We start from the raw sequence: 15,104 nt of genomic DNA on the forward strand, positions 1-15,104 counted from the left end.
TCGGAAGTCGTCGCACGTCTGGCGGCCCTGGCGCGCTCCGGCACGCCACGCCACTGCAGGCCACGCCACTGCACGCCACGCCACTGCGAGGCCCGGCTTTCCTTAGCCAGATCTAGCAAAGCTGATGGATGGCCGCACCGCCCGGTGCCGCCGCACCTCCCCGTCAAGTCACCTCAGGAATGGACGCGGTTACTTTATGGCATCGAAAGGTTCCTGGAAGGACTGCATCCATCAGCCGCCCTTAAGGCGCTGCTACCCGTGAGGGCGAACGGGCGGACGGACGGACAGACGGACAGACGGACGGACGGGCGGACGGGCGGACAGAGAGACAGACAGACAGACAGACAGACAGACAGACAGACAGACAGACAGACAACCAGACTGGAATGCCAGGAGACTATGGGTACCAGCAGACAGCGCGACCCCGGTTCCGCCGTTCCACCCGAACTGCGGGCCGATCCCGAACAGCGGCGCTGTCTCTCTCGCACTGCCGGGCTGTTGCGTCGCTCCGTGCGGGTGCGAGAGAGACAGAGAGCGGAATCAGTCTGCTGCGCCGGATACGTGTCCCGACAGCGCGGACAGCGGCGGTGGAGGGGACAGGGGTGACTCCGCTAAACCGGCCCCATCTCCTGTGCCCCTGTCACGGGTCATCTGCCAAAAACTGGTTTGGCATCCTTGGCGAGTTTGGCTCCGACGAAAAAGGGTGGAACGTCGAGATTCGAACGCCGATTTGTAGGGTGGTAGCAGAGAGTTAGACCACAGGCCTTTTTGAAATTTGAAAGAAGTGGCGGTAGTTGAACCCGCGCTTCCGTCTTGAAAAACCGGCCGGCCAACCCACGCGGCCACGCCCCTGCCGGCCGGCGCCAGCGCGACCCCGCCCTCCCACCCTGCCGCCCCGCACGCGGCGTGCAATACCCTTCACTTCGCTTCGACACCAGAGCCGAGGCCGGGCGTAGGCGGGGGCGGCCGGGGGCGGCGCGATGTTGTTCACGATGGGGCACTTGGTGTTGACCGGCGCGGGATTCAGTTTCAAGGTGGCGCTCCCTCCTCCTCCTCCAGCACCAGACTCCAGCGCGGCGCACGGCCCTGGAATGTGGAGTAGCAGCTTGTAGCGGCCGGCGCGCCTCGGCCGCCCCGGCGTGACACGCCCGCTGGAAACCCGACGCCGGAGTGGGGGCGGCAGGGCGGCAGGGCGGCCGAGGGGCTGTCGGACACGTGGGCTGGCGGAGGCCTCCGAGGCCTCGCAGGCCGTGAGGGAGGACGCGGTTAATTGAAGCCACGATGGGCCCTCCACGCCGAGGAGGGGGTGGGGAAATCCACACAACGTCGCCGCACAGTGCGCCAGAAGGCCGGCGTCGGCGCCGAAGCTCCAGAGACGCTGAACAGGACTCGAACTGAACGTGTGACCCCACCAATGGATTCCTCGTGCGGAGAGCAATCCATTGGTGGGGTCACACGTTCGGTTCGAGTCCCATTTAGCGACTCTGGAGCTCAAAACGCGTCGAGAGTTTTGGCCGCCTCCACCGGTCTTCTGGCCCACTGTGTGACGCGCCCTGTTGTGGTGCGGTGCCTTTCTGACGGCGCGGCCGGGCTTGCGTCGCGCCCCGTCGCGCCCCGTCCCGGCCCGTCCCAGCGGCGGCGCAACACTCCAGCGGCTCCAGCCCGATCGGCCGCGTCCCTCGTCCCTCGTCGGCTGGAGCGGGCTGGAGCGACGGAGCGGCTGGAGCTGGAGTCCCAGCCCGGCTTCCCTCTTCAAAAGGCTTTTAGCAACCTGTCGAGCGCCGTGCTGCGCCGCCGGCGGGCTGATTCCGAGCGGGAGATCTCTCTCCCTCTCTCTCTCTCTCGCTCCCATGGGGCGCTCCGTGTGGGTGCGAGAGAGACAGAGCGACGGGAACTCCCTCCGGAAGCGGCCCTTCCCGCCTGGCTTCGCCGAGGCTACGCCTGGCCCGCCGAGTGGCGCCTTCGTCTCGCGGGACGCGCCGCCGCCCGCCTCGCCTTGCCTCATTCCCGCTGCACCGCGTCCTGTCCGCGCTCGCTGTCTCTCTCGCACTCGTGGGGCGCCGCGTGGCGGCGTGGCGGTGCGAGAGAGACAGAGCGTGTGAGGCAAGTCACGGGTCTCCTCATCATGACACCGCATGACACGCAGCAGTGTGCCGTCATCGGCTCGGCCCGTCGACGAGTGGGCCAGAAGACCGGTGGAGGCGGACAAAACTCTATCACTGTTATTCAACGAATGTGACGTCACGTTCCTTTGAATGTGAAAACTGTCACATTCCTTTAAACGTGACATGTCACGCTCAAAGGAACGTGACAGGCTTGGTTCATTTGTCATATTAATTTAAGCGTGACACTAGCCAGCTGGAAAGCAGTCACGTTTCTTTCAACGAGACAAATGCAATGCTCATTTTAACGATACAATTGTAATCAAATTGGGCGGCAAAGGCTAGACTCATCATAGAAACCGTTCACAAGAACAGCAGTCTTCATGGCTTACATAAAAACTGAGCGGTGAAACTTATCACCAGCATGTTGGTAAGTTCAAATCATTTCCGCCCAACTCCACTCTCACATAGACTGGTTTCAAATTTTAGTTCAAAGCCACCATCACTTCATACCCAGTCTTTTGTTTAAAATGTACTAACCTTACTAGGTACTCTGGGCAGCCCCTCTGAATCAATTTTTGGACAGGGTGACAGCTTCTGATGGTATTCAATGTTGAAAGCAAACCAAAACATTGCTTTCTGTAGTGGCAGACACATTATGAAGGTGACTTGGTGTTCATAAACTTGCATGATTTTCACAGTATTCCAAGCAACAGGCGTTCCACTGGGTATTCAGGTATTGACACACGAAAAGTCTCCAACGCACCGACGATTCATGAGGAGTCACCATCACACAGCGCAAGAAACAAACTTAATTTTAGCATGACAAAGTGCTGTTCCCAAACAACGTGTGGCCATTTTGTCTCCACCACGCGACGCCACGCCACGACTGCCCATAGTCAAACCGACTGCCAATAACGACTGCAGACGCTTTTTGAGCGTCTTTTGTTTCCCTCACGGTATTTGCAGTTTTAAAATGGTAGCTTCCTTATATCCGCTTGGGCGATGGTTAGAGACCCTCCCGTCAGAGATGCGCAAAGGGGGGCCCTCTCAGCCAATCACAGACGACTGGTAGTCCCATGCGGAGCGGGAAGCCCGAATTCGCCCCGCGCGAGGCTACGCAGGTCAGCATCTGGTGCGGCACAGCAGGTATACGGCGGTCGCCCGCTAGCCTGACTCAGGGTGCCTTTGACTCCACGGGACTACCAAGCGCTGGCTTGCGCATCTCTGACGGGAGGGTCTCTAGCGATGGTGGATAGTGGACAGTGGACGTTTCAGGGTGCGACGTTGCCAGCCTGCTTTTGTTTGTTTACTTCCTCGTCTTGTCAACCACCACACATGGTGCTCATCTCGTGTTTTAGCCTTTTCTAACTCACTATGCAAGAAATGCAGCTGTAGCAGCTTCAAGAAATAGCGCAATGAGTTCAAAATGATGATATTGTTATTGGTGAGCGGCAACGTCGCACTGAACCAGCGCCTTATAACCGGGAACAGACTCTCCTGAAACGTCCACTATCCACTATCCACTAAGGGCTAAGCGGATACGGGGAAGCCAGTCTTGTTATCAGCTGTTCGACGCAATTTGAAAGAAACGTGACTGCTTTCCAGCTGGCTAGTGTCACGCTTAAATTAATATGACAAATGAACCAAGCCTGTCACGTTCCTTTGAGCGTGACATGTCACGTTTAAAGGAACGTGACAGTTTTCACATTCAAAGGAACGTGACGTCACATTCATTGAATAACAGTGTAGACGCGTTTTGAGCTCCAGAGTCGCTTGTGTGTTAGTATACTAACACACATCGCTAAACAGGCCTCGAACCGAACGTGTGACCCCACCAATGGATTCCTCGTTCGGAGAGCAATCCATTGGTGGGGTCACACGTTCGGTTCGAGCCTTGAGCGACTTTGGAGCTCAAAACGCGTCTAGAGTTTTGTCCACCTCCACCGTAGGGTTGGTCGAATCGATTACGATTTAAATCGAAAATCGATTCAGGTGGTCGATTTTCGATCCAAATCGTAATCGATTTGACGTGTCGATTTAATCGAAAAAATCGATTTAGGCGATCGATTTTCGATTTACCTTAAATTTGCGCTACTTTCGCTCATTTGGCGCTCTCAGAAAACTCAAACTGCGGTGATTTTGGTGAAACTGAAGACTAGGAATCATTTGCCACCAAGTTCAAGATGAAATCATTCAAAAACAAGGCCCTACAAGTAATCGTGCTGCTGTGCGTGAGGAAAACATTGCAAATTACGTCAAATCCTGGCCGGCCATTGTATTAGTAACAGGGAGGACCAGCACGTTTAGAAAGTCGCCAACAAATTAAAACCCCATTTCTACGCATTTCAGAGGCACGCGTTAGTAAATTTACTGAGATAGCTGTTCTGACCCCAATTAAACACTCTGTTCATTCCAGGAATGTATGACTTCAAATAAAGGATTTGTATGACTTACTAAGGCATCATACACCATGTAAAGCTGCAAAGAAGTCGGCAAGGGCATACTTTTACCTTCTTTACCGTCAAATACATTCAGACCAGGATTGTGAAGAGTGACTCGTACAAGCAGAGCATCTAATCTGAGCCGCAGGCATTTAAAAACGCAATTTACTAAGAAAGGCAGAATCGAAAATCGAAAGTTGAAAAATCGATTCATCACGTTAAAAAATCGATTTTGGGAAAAATCGATTATCTTGTTACGATTCGTAAATCGATGAATCGAAAATCGATTCGAGTGGTGAAAATGACAACCCTACTCCACCGGTCTTCTGGTCCACTGTGCGCGCCGTGCGCACACTGTGGGGACCGCGGACCCCCACTGTCGCGGTCAGCGTTCAAAAATGTAGGGCGTCAATTTCAGCGGCCCGCGCTCGGGGCGGTGCGCCGCGCCCCTTGGCAGTGTGTCTAAACTCCACAGCGAGGCCGCCTAGCCTAGCCGCCACGCTTTGACAGGCCTTGTGCGGGAAGTCAGGTGAATTGGCGGCTGCAGTGGGGCGGCGTGGGGCGGGGCGGGGCGGGGCGGGGCGGGGCGGGGTGGGGTGCTGTGCGGGGTTTGAACGCATTCCATCCAACTTATCCAATTGACTTGGCCGCCCTGCTGGTGCGGCGACGCCAACACACGCATGTACACTGCGAAAGAAAAAAAGAAAGAACGAACGAAGTGAAATAAGCCTTCCGATGTGACTCGGAGTTCGCGCAAGGCCTTGCATCGGGGTCTCTATTTCTTCGGAAACGCGACCTGCAACTTGGGTCTACCCTCCCCTTCCCCCGAATGCGTGAAGCAGGGTGGACCTCACGCTGAGCAGTGTAGGTCGACGGCGCGCTCTGGCATTGACAATTTTAACTCGAAAAGCGGCGCCAAATCAACATTCCGAAAAGCACTTTCCCAAAGATTTCCGGGATTTTCATAATTATTTTTGGCAGTGTAATGCATTTGAAAGACACCGTCGGCCTACACTAATGGATTTCTCTCCGAACGAGGAATCCATTGGTGGGGTCACACGTTCGCTTCGAGCCCTGTTCAGCGTCTCTGGAGCTCAAAACGCGTCTAGAGTTTTGTCCGCCTCCACGGTCTTCGAGGTGTGTTGGCCGAGCCCGCCCGCACAGTGCCAGACAGTGCAGGCGCGGTCGGCCGGCTGCGTTGCGCACTGTTTCTGCAAGACGCGGAAAGGCCAGGCTAAGTAGTTTAGTTCCAAGTGGGTGCTGGTCTTGATGGGGGCGGCGGTGCAGGCTGGGCGGCCGGGCTCGAGTTTGACCACGAAATGCTACTCGCAGCAGCGCACACACCGCGCTGGGGGCTGGGGCGGGCAGGGCCGGGCCGGGGTGGGGTGGGGTTGGGCGGGGCGGGGTGGGGCGGGGTGGGGCGGGGTGGGGCGGGGTGGGGCGGGGCGGGGCGGGGCAGCACACAACACGACCCCGCCACAACAGGCTGCCCTGCTACTAGTATGTATTTATTCAGCTGCCAGTTAGTTGAAGGTTAGTTTGCTGTTCACACCTCGACCCTCTTATTTAGTCCGCCCCTCCTCCGACTCGCTGGACCCGCAGCCAACTACACTGCAAGCCACACTGCCGCCTGAGTCTGCTTCGAGGAGCGGATCTAAAGCAGTGGCGGATCCAGAGGCGCTCTTATGGGGGGCCAAAGTAGCACTTTTTGGCTACTTACAGGAGCAACGTAGCACTTTTTGGCTACTTACAGGAGCAAAGTAGCACTTTTTGGCTACTTACAGGAGCAACGTAGCACTTTTTGGCTACTTACAGGAGCAACGTAGCACTTTTTGGCTACTTACAGGAGCAACGTAGCACTTTTTGGCTACTTACAGGAGCAAAGTAGCACTTTTTGGCTACTTACAGGAGCAACGTAGCACTTTTTGGCTACTTACAGGAGCAACGTAGCACTTTTTGGCTACTTACAGGAGCAAAGTAGCACTTTTTGGCTACTTACAGGAGCAACGTAGCACTTTTTGGCTACTTACAGGAGCAAAGTAGCACTTTTTGGCTACTTACAGGAGCAACGTAGCACTTTTTGGCTACTTACAGGAGCAACGTAGCACTTTTTGGCTACTTACAGGAGCAAAGTAGCACTTTTTGGCTACTTACAGGAGCAACGTAGCACTTTTTGCCTACCTTTCAGGAAGCAATCTAGGGGCTTTAGGGAAGGCGGGGGGCAAAAACCCCATTGCCCCCTCCACTCCCCTGTATCCGCGCCTGATGCGAAGCCGGCCTGAGGGCCAATTAGAATTTTTCGCCTACTTCCAGTGTGGCGCTTGCCTACTTTCCAGGCGGCTGTCTAGTGTCTGGGGGCCAAAAAGGGGCCAATTGCCCCCCCCCCTTTCTGGATCCGCGCCTTGCTCGCCTCGGCTTATGGCCCTGTCTGGACGCTACACGCTCCGCGCAGTGCCGGTGGCTGAGGCGCGCGAGCCTCGTGCCTTTTAGCTGCTCGTCTGACGGCGGAGGCGGCGAGAGCGGCGAGACAGCAGATAAGGCGGCTGCCGGGCCGTCCTGAACGTCGTAACTGATGCAACGACGGCCAGGCGCTGGTCGGGTTCAACGCGGTGTTACGTGGATTCCGCACGGCCGGCGCCTTGATTTCGAGAGGCATGCAGCCCCATCGGACGGCCCGGCCCCTCGCCTTTGTAACCGTACACGGTCCTCCGGCACGGCCGCCCCGCCACGGTCGCCCACCTTCAAGTAACAGACACGCTGGCGTCTCGTTACACGCACTGCCCCGGTTCGACTCCCACGACAGGAGCCCGTTCTTACTGGAGTGGTCACCTGTATGTCTGCGTGGCCGAGGGCGTTGAGTCGTCGTTTCGCATCCCTATGGACCAGGGTTCGAATCCCCGCCTCCGCTCTCATTTCCTCGGGCGCCGCTATTTTGCTTCACTTATTACTGCCTTAATCGATGGCCGGCCGAGCCTGGCCGAGTCCGGCCAGGTGGGGGAGTGGCCCTCGGCCAGGCCGGGCCAGGACCAGAGCAGAGATGTTGGCCCCTGAGGGGGCGCTGAGGGGGGCCGGAGGGGAGGCCTGAGGAGGCCGGAGGGAGACCTCAGGCTAAGTGGCTGTGGTCTCGCCGGGCCGCTCGCCCCGCCCCGCCACGCCCCACCGCGCCCCGCCACGCCCTGACACGCCACTTCTACGACCCAGTAGGGTGTCCTGGACAACTGCTGTGTAGCCAGGATGAATTTTGTAACGCCGTTTGCCCACCGTCGGGGCGGCGCGGCCGTGGCGCGGCCGTGGCGCAGCCGGGCCCGCGTCGGGGGCCCGCCAGGGGACCACTTGCAAGGCGCCCCAACTTTATGCATTACACGGACAAATTCGTGGCCCGTCGAATTTGGGTCTGGCGAGATGGAAAGTCCGAGTCCCCGGCGCACCGCGTGGCCTTGGAACCTTGCTTGGGACCTTCCGCGGGGCGGCTGGTTTGACTCGGCCCTCCTTCCCGGCGTCGAAAGGTTTGCCAACCTCTGCCTGCCTTCTAGCAGTTTCTCGAAAGCAAACCCAAGATGCAGCCTGGCAGGCAGGCTGAGGTTGGCAGCCCTTTCGACACTGGTGCACACAGTGGGAGTTTCCGGCCGCTTATGTGGCAACACTGCGCGGGGCAGGACGCCTTTGTTCGGCGGGACGTCTCCACAATGCTTTTCCTGCCCGCGCGCCTTGCGTCATCGTCGGTGGCAGCCTGTAGTCTGATTCAGAGAGCCGTCCTCGTCGCTCTGTCTCTCTCGCACCTCTACGGGACCCCCAGTGAGTGCGAGAGAGACAGAGCGACGAAAAGGACCCTCGGAATCAGCCCGCTGGTGGCACCACCGCGCGCTATGTTTGGCGGTGGGAAGCTGCTCCCGGGTAGCACGGCGATAACGCGATAAGCGATTTTCGCGACTCCTTATCGTATTTTTCTGCGCCTGGCTTAATCTTCCCGGTGAGTCATGTCATCAAACACGCGCAAGCGGGAAGCGTAATTAGAAACGGTACTCAGGATGCAAAAAAATAATTTTATTATGACGTAATGTACAGTTACAGTTATTTTCGAGCTTCGCCAGCAAGCTCGAGGTTGCTACACCCTTCTACCAGAACATGCCAATGGGGAGGCGGTACTCCACCGGGCTGATGTTTCGGCTCAACACGCGTGGCTGGGCTGGTGCGGGGGCGTCTGGGGCCGCGGACGCGGCGGGCGTCTCAGGGTCTGCAGACGGGGCGGGGGTTTCTGGAGCGTCAGATGGGGCGGCGGTCTCTGGAGCGGCCGACGGGGCGGGGGTTTCTGGGGCTTCAGTAGGTGCAGGGGTTTCTGGGGCTTCGGATGGGGCGGCGGTTTCTGGAGCCGCAGACGGTGCGGGGGTTTCAGGAGCTTCGGACGGTGCGGGGGTTTCTGGGGCTTCAGACGGGGCGGGGGTTTCTGGGGCTTCAGACGGGGCGGGGGTTTCTGGTGCCGCAGACGGTGCGGGGGTTTCTGGTGCCGCAGACGGTGCGGGGGTTTCTGGAGCCTCAGTTGGGGCGGCAGACGGGGCGGGGCTCTCGCTGGCCGGCGCGGGGGTGGCGGTGGCGGGTGCCTCCGTGCTCTCGTTGCTCTCGTTGGACCCTGAGCCGGACTCCTCGGAGGAAGACCCGGAGTCGTCGGCCTCCGTCGTGAGCGGCGAGGCGGTGGTGGTGCGGCGGGGCCGGTGAGTGGGCCGGTGATGGTGGCCGTGGTCGTGGTGTCCGTGGTCGTGGTGGCCGTGGTGGTCGTCGTGGTGGTGGCCATGCTCGTGACGACCGCCGTGGTGGCCCCGACGGGCCTCCAGCTCCCTCTCGAACTCCCGCTTCAGCTCCTCCAGCTTGCGGTCAATCTTGTCGGCCAGGTCGGGCCGTCTCTCCTTGAGCTCCTGCAGGTGCTGCTCCAGCCACTCGGGGCGCGGCGCGGCCTCGGACACGGCCAGCGCCACGGCGGCCAGCACCGCCAGGGCCTGCAGCAAACCGATTTTTTTAGCGACTTATACTGTGTCAAACAGCTTTCTTGTTCATACACGGTAAAACGGAACCTGGTTTTCCCAGGAAGCCTATGGTGGAGACATAGGCGATTTCCAGCCAGTTCCTGGGAAAACCAGGTTCCGTTTTCACCGTGTAAACAACTAGGGCAACCTTAACATGTGACTACTCCGGTCCATTGCGAGTCCTTTTAGTCTGTTACTTCAAAATTAATGCTCTTAAGAATAGCTAAGGACTTTCGAAAAATTTTAAATTTTAAAAATTAGCAGCTGGATCACAAAACTATTTTTACAGTGCGTTCTTCCCCCCGGCGTGGAAACTCGTAACCACTTTTCAATCAATCGGAGGCACGCGTACTCACCAGAAGCACTCTCATGTCGGTGTGTGTGGTGGGTGGTAACCGCTGGAGGTCTTAGGGACTGCTCGTGCTACGAGCTACTGGGCCTCCCTGCCGTGCGTACCGCTTAAAAAGGAGCGTCTGATAAGGGTCCACGTCTGTTTCTGTTTGCCCGGTGTATCACTTCTCCGTAGCGCTGGCATGCTGGCTGACGTGCCGGCGAGCTTACCGGTGTGCACCGGGATGGCGGAGTCGAATAGGCTGCCTACCTTCCAGGAGAGAGAGAGAGAGAGAGAGAGAGAGAGAGAGAGAGAGAGAGAGAGAGAGAGAGAGAGAGAGAGAGAGAGAGAGAGAGAGAGACAGAGACAGAGAGAGAAGGGGGAGGGGACACCACCCGCCACAACGGCGCGCTCCGGACGGAGCGGCCAGGCACGCAGCCAGGCAGCGCTGTCAAGGTGGTGCATTGCCTGTCGCCGGCGGTTCCAAACGTCTCGCCCGCGCCTGACAGGGGGCAGTGGGCACTCAGCGGCCGGCCCGTGCGACGGGCTGCCTTCAGACTGACGCCAAGAGCCGTCGCTCTGTCTCTCTCGCTCCCACGGGGCGTCCCGTACGGGTGCGAGAGAGACAGAGAACGACTCTCGGAGTCAGTCTGCCGCCGAACAAATCGGCCGCAGAGTGGCGCTCCACCGTCCCGGTTTTCGACAGCTGGAAGCGTCGAGAATCAGTGCTGCCACGTGTGTGGGCAAAAAAATCCCAATGCACCAGCGTCATGCCAACCTTCGGGCTGCCCGCTAGGCAGTATTATCTGGGCTTTGTTCTAATTTGACAGGGATTTTACCCTCAGATTATCAAAATTGGTTGCAGTAACTGGTCGGGGGAAGGCTCAAGGTCAAGATATCAGCGCCATAAGGTGTGTGTACTTGTTTTCTTACCGTGTACATTTCTTCCCAACTTACCCCAATCGTTACGATTCAAACCACATCCTGACCGCCGAGTAGCGTATTGGGTTCACGGACTGTGCTGTACCCTTGACCCGAGGGCAGTCAACTCGCGGAGTTGGAACCATTGCCACCGCTCATCACCAATCTTGCTCTTTAAAAATGTGCAATGAAAGTTGCGTTTTCCAAGTACATTGCATTTGATTGTACTCTTATGAATTGTTGTCAAAATGCACTGTTTCTTAAAAACCACAAGAAAAATTTTTAAACGAGAGAAGTAAGAAAGACAATCTTTTTAAAAAAAATTCCTTTAAGATATCTCATAACTCTTCGAGTCAGCTAACTAAAAAGGTTGATTAGCAGCGAGGAATCCTACACACCATCACAACAATGCTATAAAAATGCTAAAAAATATATTTTTTAAATGCCTCAGAAGTCGTGAAATTTCTTGGGTTTTTTTTTTTTTCGTTTTACATTGTGAGCATTTGGCAAGGAACGAAAACAAACTGGCTGCATACCGGCCGACAACGTCACCAACTAAATGCAGGGCGTGCGGGTCTAGACCACTCTGCCGCGACAGTATGTGAGCGAACAGAAATCATGGTTATTCAGTGCGGCCGATGCTCCGTGAATAATACTCGCATTACGAAAACGGCATTTCATCCGCTTTTGTAATTTAGCCCCTCATCGTTCACACACACCGTAAAAAAAATAACTCATTCTTTCACAAGGTTTTTTTTCCGTTTTTTTTTTGTGCAGATTGGTGATGCGTCCGTGTAATGCCCCTGAATGTGCTCGCGCCGTGCGTCGCGCTGCGGGTCACGGTCAAGGGGTAGATGTATATGCATGGCCCGGCCGGCCCGCGGCCCATCGCCTGCAATTGCCAGTCCGATCAACGCCTTGTCGGGGGACGTGTCCACGACGACCGACCAAACTTCCATCACCTCCGGCCGTCTCACACCGCCGCGAGCAGCACCGCGACATGGAGGACGCCGTCAACCGGGTCGTGGAGTACTACCACGAGTCCGTCACCAACTACCTCGGTACGTAGCACAGTGGGTCGGAAGACCGGTGGAGGCGGCCGAAATCCCGGACGCGTTTTGAGCTCCAGAGTCGCTAAGTGGGACTCGAACCGACCGTGTGACCCCATCAATGGATTGCTCTCTGAACGACGAATCCATTGGTGGGGTCACACGTTCAGTTCGGTTCCTGTTTAGCGACTCTGGAGCCCCAAATGCGTCTAGAGTTTTGGCCGATTCCATATGCAAATGCATGCTTGGAAGTGTGCTGTAAGGTTGGTTTGTAGTGTACGTTGGGCCGACCGGCGCAACCAAGGTTTCAAAAATTTTCCTGGGTCGAATGCTTTCACTGAGGTCTGTACACCGGGAAAGGTGTGACCTCTGTCGCTCCAGACTTCCATTGTCACGACGAAAATTCGCCAGACAAATGCTGTCACTCGAGACAATAACCCACTCTTTGGGAGAAAAGCACGCTCACTTCTTCGTGAGCATGTTGATGGATTTTCGTAAAACACGAAGCAACTAATGATTGACGACTTGTTGCAGACCCGCGGTCCGAAGACTGGCTGCTGAGCAGATCGATCCTCGTGCCTTTGACCCTCATCGGAAGTTACCTGTACTTCGTGAAGAAATGTGGTCCCGCATTCATGGCCAACAGGCAGCCCTACAACGTCAAGAGCATCATGATCGTGTACAACATCATCCAGATCATCGCCAACGCCTACGTTTTCATCTCGGTGCGAGCTGGGTGTTTGTTGTTGTGCAGAGTGTTTTCAAAAAACTGTTGATGTGTCAACTTTACCTTTTGCAGGCTGCTCAACTCTGGGTCTCGGAGCTAAAAAGCATTACGTGCCAGCCCATTGATTACAGTGTAACCGAAACGACCCGACAGGTAAGGGCGTGGCGTGGCGCACTGCGTCGGTGAATCGCCTATCATGCGGCAGCACCACCGCCTTCTACGTGACAACATCAACGTTTTCATTTGCAGATGGCAAACCTCGTCTGGATGTACTACGTCTTAAAAATAGCTGACTTGATCGATACAGTAAGTTATTGTGAATAATTGACCAATTTATTCATCTTCGGTTAACCCTATTAAGAAGAAAAACTCTATTCTCTTTAAAATTCCGAAAACTCTTTGTGAACTGTCGAAAAGAAGTTTTCTAGAAGTATGGTGGTTTCTAACAAGGGATGTCCCAACTCGTCCAGGTATTGTTCGTGCTCCGCAAAAAGGGCAGCCAAGCTACCTTCCTGCACGTCTACCACCACTGCGCCATGGTCATGGGTGGATACCTCGGCTGCAGATTCATGCTCAGTGAGTAGCATCCCACGCAGCGGGCCAGAAGGCCGGTGGAGACGGCCAAAATTCTAGACGCGTTTTGAGCTCCAGAGCCGCTAAATAGGACGTGAACAGGACGTGTGATCCCAACAATGGATTCCTCGTTCGGAGGGCAATCCATTGGAAGGGTCACACGTTCGGCTCGAGTCCCAGCGACTCCGGAGCGCAGGCGTGCCCGGCATTTTGACCGCCTCTACCGGTCTTCTGGCCCACTGTGCGCCGTTCATTGACGAATTCAAAATGAGTCAAAGCCCGTGTTTCTTCTGTTCAGACGGCCACGTGTTCCTCCTGGGCGTCATCAACGCGTTCGTGCACACCGTGTTGTATTCCTACTACCTCCTGGCCGCGCTCAGGCCCGAGACCAGGGAAGCGTCCTGGAAGAAGTACATCACCGTGCTGCAGCTGGTGAGTATTCCTCGCGCTGTACAGTGTTCGTAGTCTGGCCAAGGGGAAATCACTGTGAATTTCGGTGTACAAATCCAATAAATTTCAGTCGAATTTCGATGAATTTCAGTCGAATTTCGATGAATTATAATAAATTTTACATGTTTGATGAATTTTGGTGTACAAATTTGGCTGGAGATATTTCCCCTTGAGCCTGGCAACGGGAATGGCGCTCTTTTGTTCCGCGTTTTGTAATGCTCTCGGCGTGTGAATTGAGGGGCCCGTGTTCTCAGCCTTTCACCCTCTCGCAGGTCCAGTTCGTCATCCTGTTCGTCCACAACATATTCCCGCTGGTGACGCCGGACTGCCACATCCAGAAGATCTGGTCCGTCATCCTGGTGGTGCAGAACGTCTTCATGTTCGCCATGTTCTCCGACTTCTACGCCAAGGCGTACTGTTCTAAGAAGAAGAAGCAGGCCTAGTCTTATCGGGCAAGCGGGTTCCGCGGAGGCCAGGGCCAGGACGCCTCGTTTATCGCGAATGGGCTTCTCGGCTTCGCATTTCGCGGCAAGTTGGGCCCAGTGTAGTGCCAACAATGTCTGAATGACTTGCACCGCCCCGTGCGGACAACACGATGACGCGGCCCGAGTCGTGAAACAGGGTATTCTTTTTGAACGGCCGGGTGAGTGAGAACGCACCGGACGGCTCATTAAGGCGGGCCAGTGTTGCGGGGCTGCTTCACTGGCTAAAGTAGCAGGAACGCTCAGTAGGCCAGAAGACCGATGGAGGCGGTCAAAATCTCGGACGCGTTTTGAGCTCCAGACTCGCTAAATAGGACTCGAACCGAACGTTTGACCGCTCCAATGGATTGCTCTCCGAACGAGGAATTGTTGGGGTCACACGTTCGGTCCGAGTCCTGTTTGGCGACTCTGGAGCCCAAAACGCGGCTAGAGTTTTGGGCCCCTGCACCGGTCTTCTGGCCCACTGTGTGACGCCTGGTCGGAACTGGTTGGTCAATGGACATTGGTCGGCTTTGAAAGGCAGTGGCGCGACCAACCACTTCCGGCTGGGATGTCTCCGGGGCGCTCGCAGGCACGTCCGCAACACTGGCGCCTGTTGGCTGGGAGTGCGTACTGGGTGTGTGACACACTGTGTGTAGGGCTGCGTCCGGCAACCAGCAAGCAACCGGAGGGACTGCCTCGCAATCTCTCCTCCACAATCATACATCGTCGCAGCTTGTGCGATCTCGCGTAATATCGATTCAATAAATTTACTACCATCGACTACGAGACACAATTATTTTTTCTTCGGCTGGGAAAAAAAGTCTTTTGCTTCATTTCTTTAGGTTTTACTTTCAAGCTTAATTTAATAAAAACGAAACGCTTTAACAATCAAAGCAAAAGGCGTAAGGCACAGAATGCTCCGTCCATGTACACAGTACATAGTACAAAGTACGCAGTACATAGTACGATGCGACGGCACGTCGACACGTGCTTCCCCAGCATGGCGCCAGGGCAGGGAAGGCTAC

At 56.0% G+C, this 15,104-nt stretch overlaps 2 protein-coding genes across 2 annotated transcripts; one reads left to right on the forward strand and one right to left on the reverse strand.

Moving 5' to 3' along the window:
* Window positions 1-8,569: 8,569 nt before the first annotated feature.
* LOC117651604 (predicted GPI-anchored protein 58) lies at window positions 8,570-10,067 on the reverse strand. The gene is made up of 2 exons (XM_034395759.1): window positions 9,921-10,067; window positions 8,570-9,537 (listed from the first exon to the last, which is right to left on the reverse strand). Exons 1-2 carry the CDS (start codon window positions 9,933-9,935, stop codon window positions 8,662-8,664), a joined length of 891 nt encoding a protein of 296 aa, XP_034251650.1. The 5' UTR covers window positions 9,936-10,067; the 3' UTR covers window positions 8,570-8,661.
* Window positions 10,068-10,579: 512 nt separating this feature from the next.
* Window positions 10,580-14,867, forward strand: LOC117651879 (elongation of very long chain fatty acids protein 7-like). Its single transcript, XM_034396418.1, has 9 exons — window positions 10,580-10,630; window positions 10,741-10,806; window positions 11,594-11,877; window positions 12,400-12,590; window positions 12,665-12,745; window positions 12,842-12,898; window positions 13,063-13,168; window positions 13,464-13,597; window positions 13,888-14,867. Exons 3-9 carry the CDS (start codon window positions 11,601-11,603, stop codon window positions 14,056-14,058), a joined length of 1,017 nt encoding a protein of 338 aa, XP_034252309.1. The 5' UTR covers window positions 10,580-10,630; window positions 10,741-10,806; window positions 11,594-11,600; the 3' UTR covers window positions 14,059-14,867.
* Window positions 14,868-15,104: the final 237 nt, after the last annotated feature.

This window comes from Thrips palmi, unplaced genomic scaffold (genome assembly GCF_012932325.1).
Source record: "Thrips palmi isolate BJ-2018 unplaced genomic scaffold, TpBJ-2018v1 HiC_scaffold_6, whole genome shotgun sequence".
Lineage (NCBI taxonomy): Eukaryota > Metazoa > Arthropoda > Insecta > Thysanoptera > Thripidae > Thrips > Thrips palmi.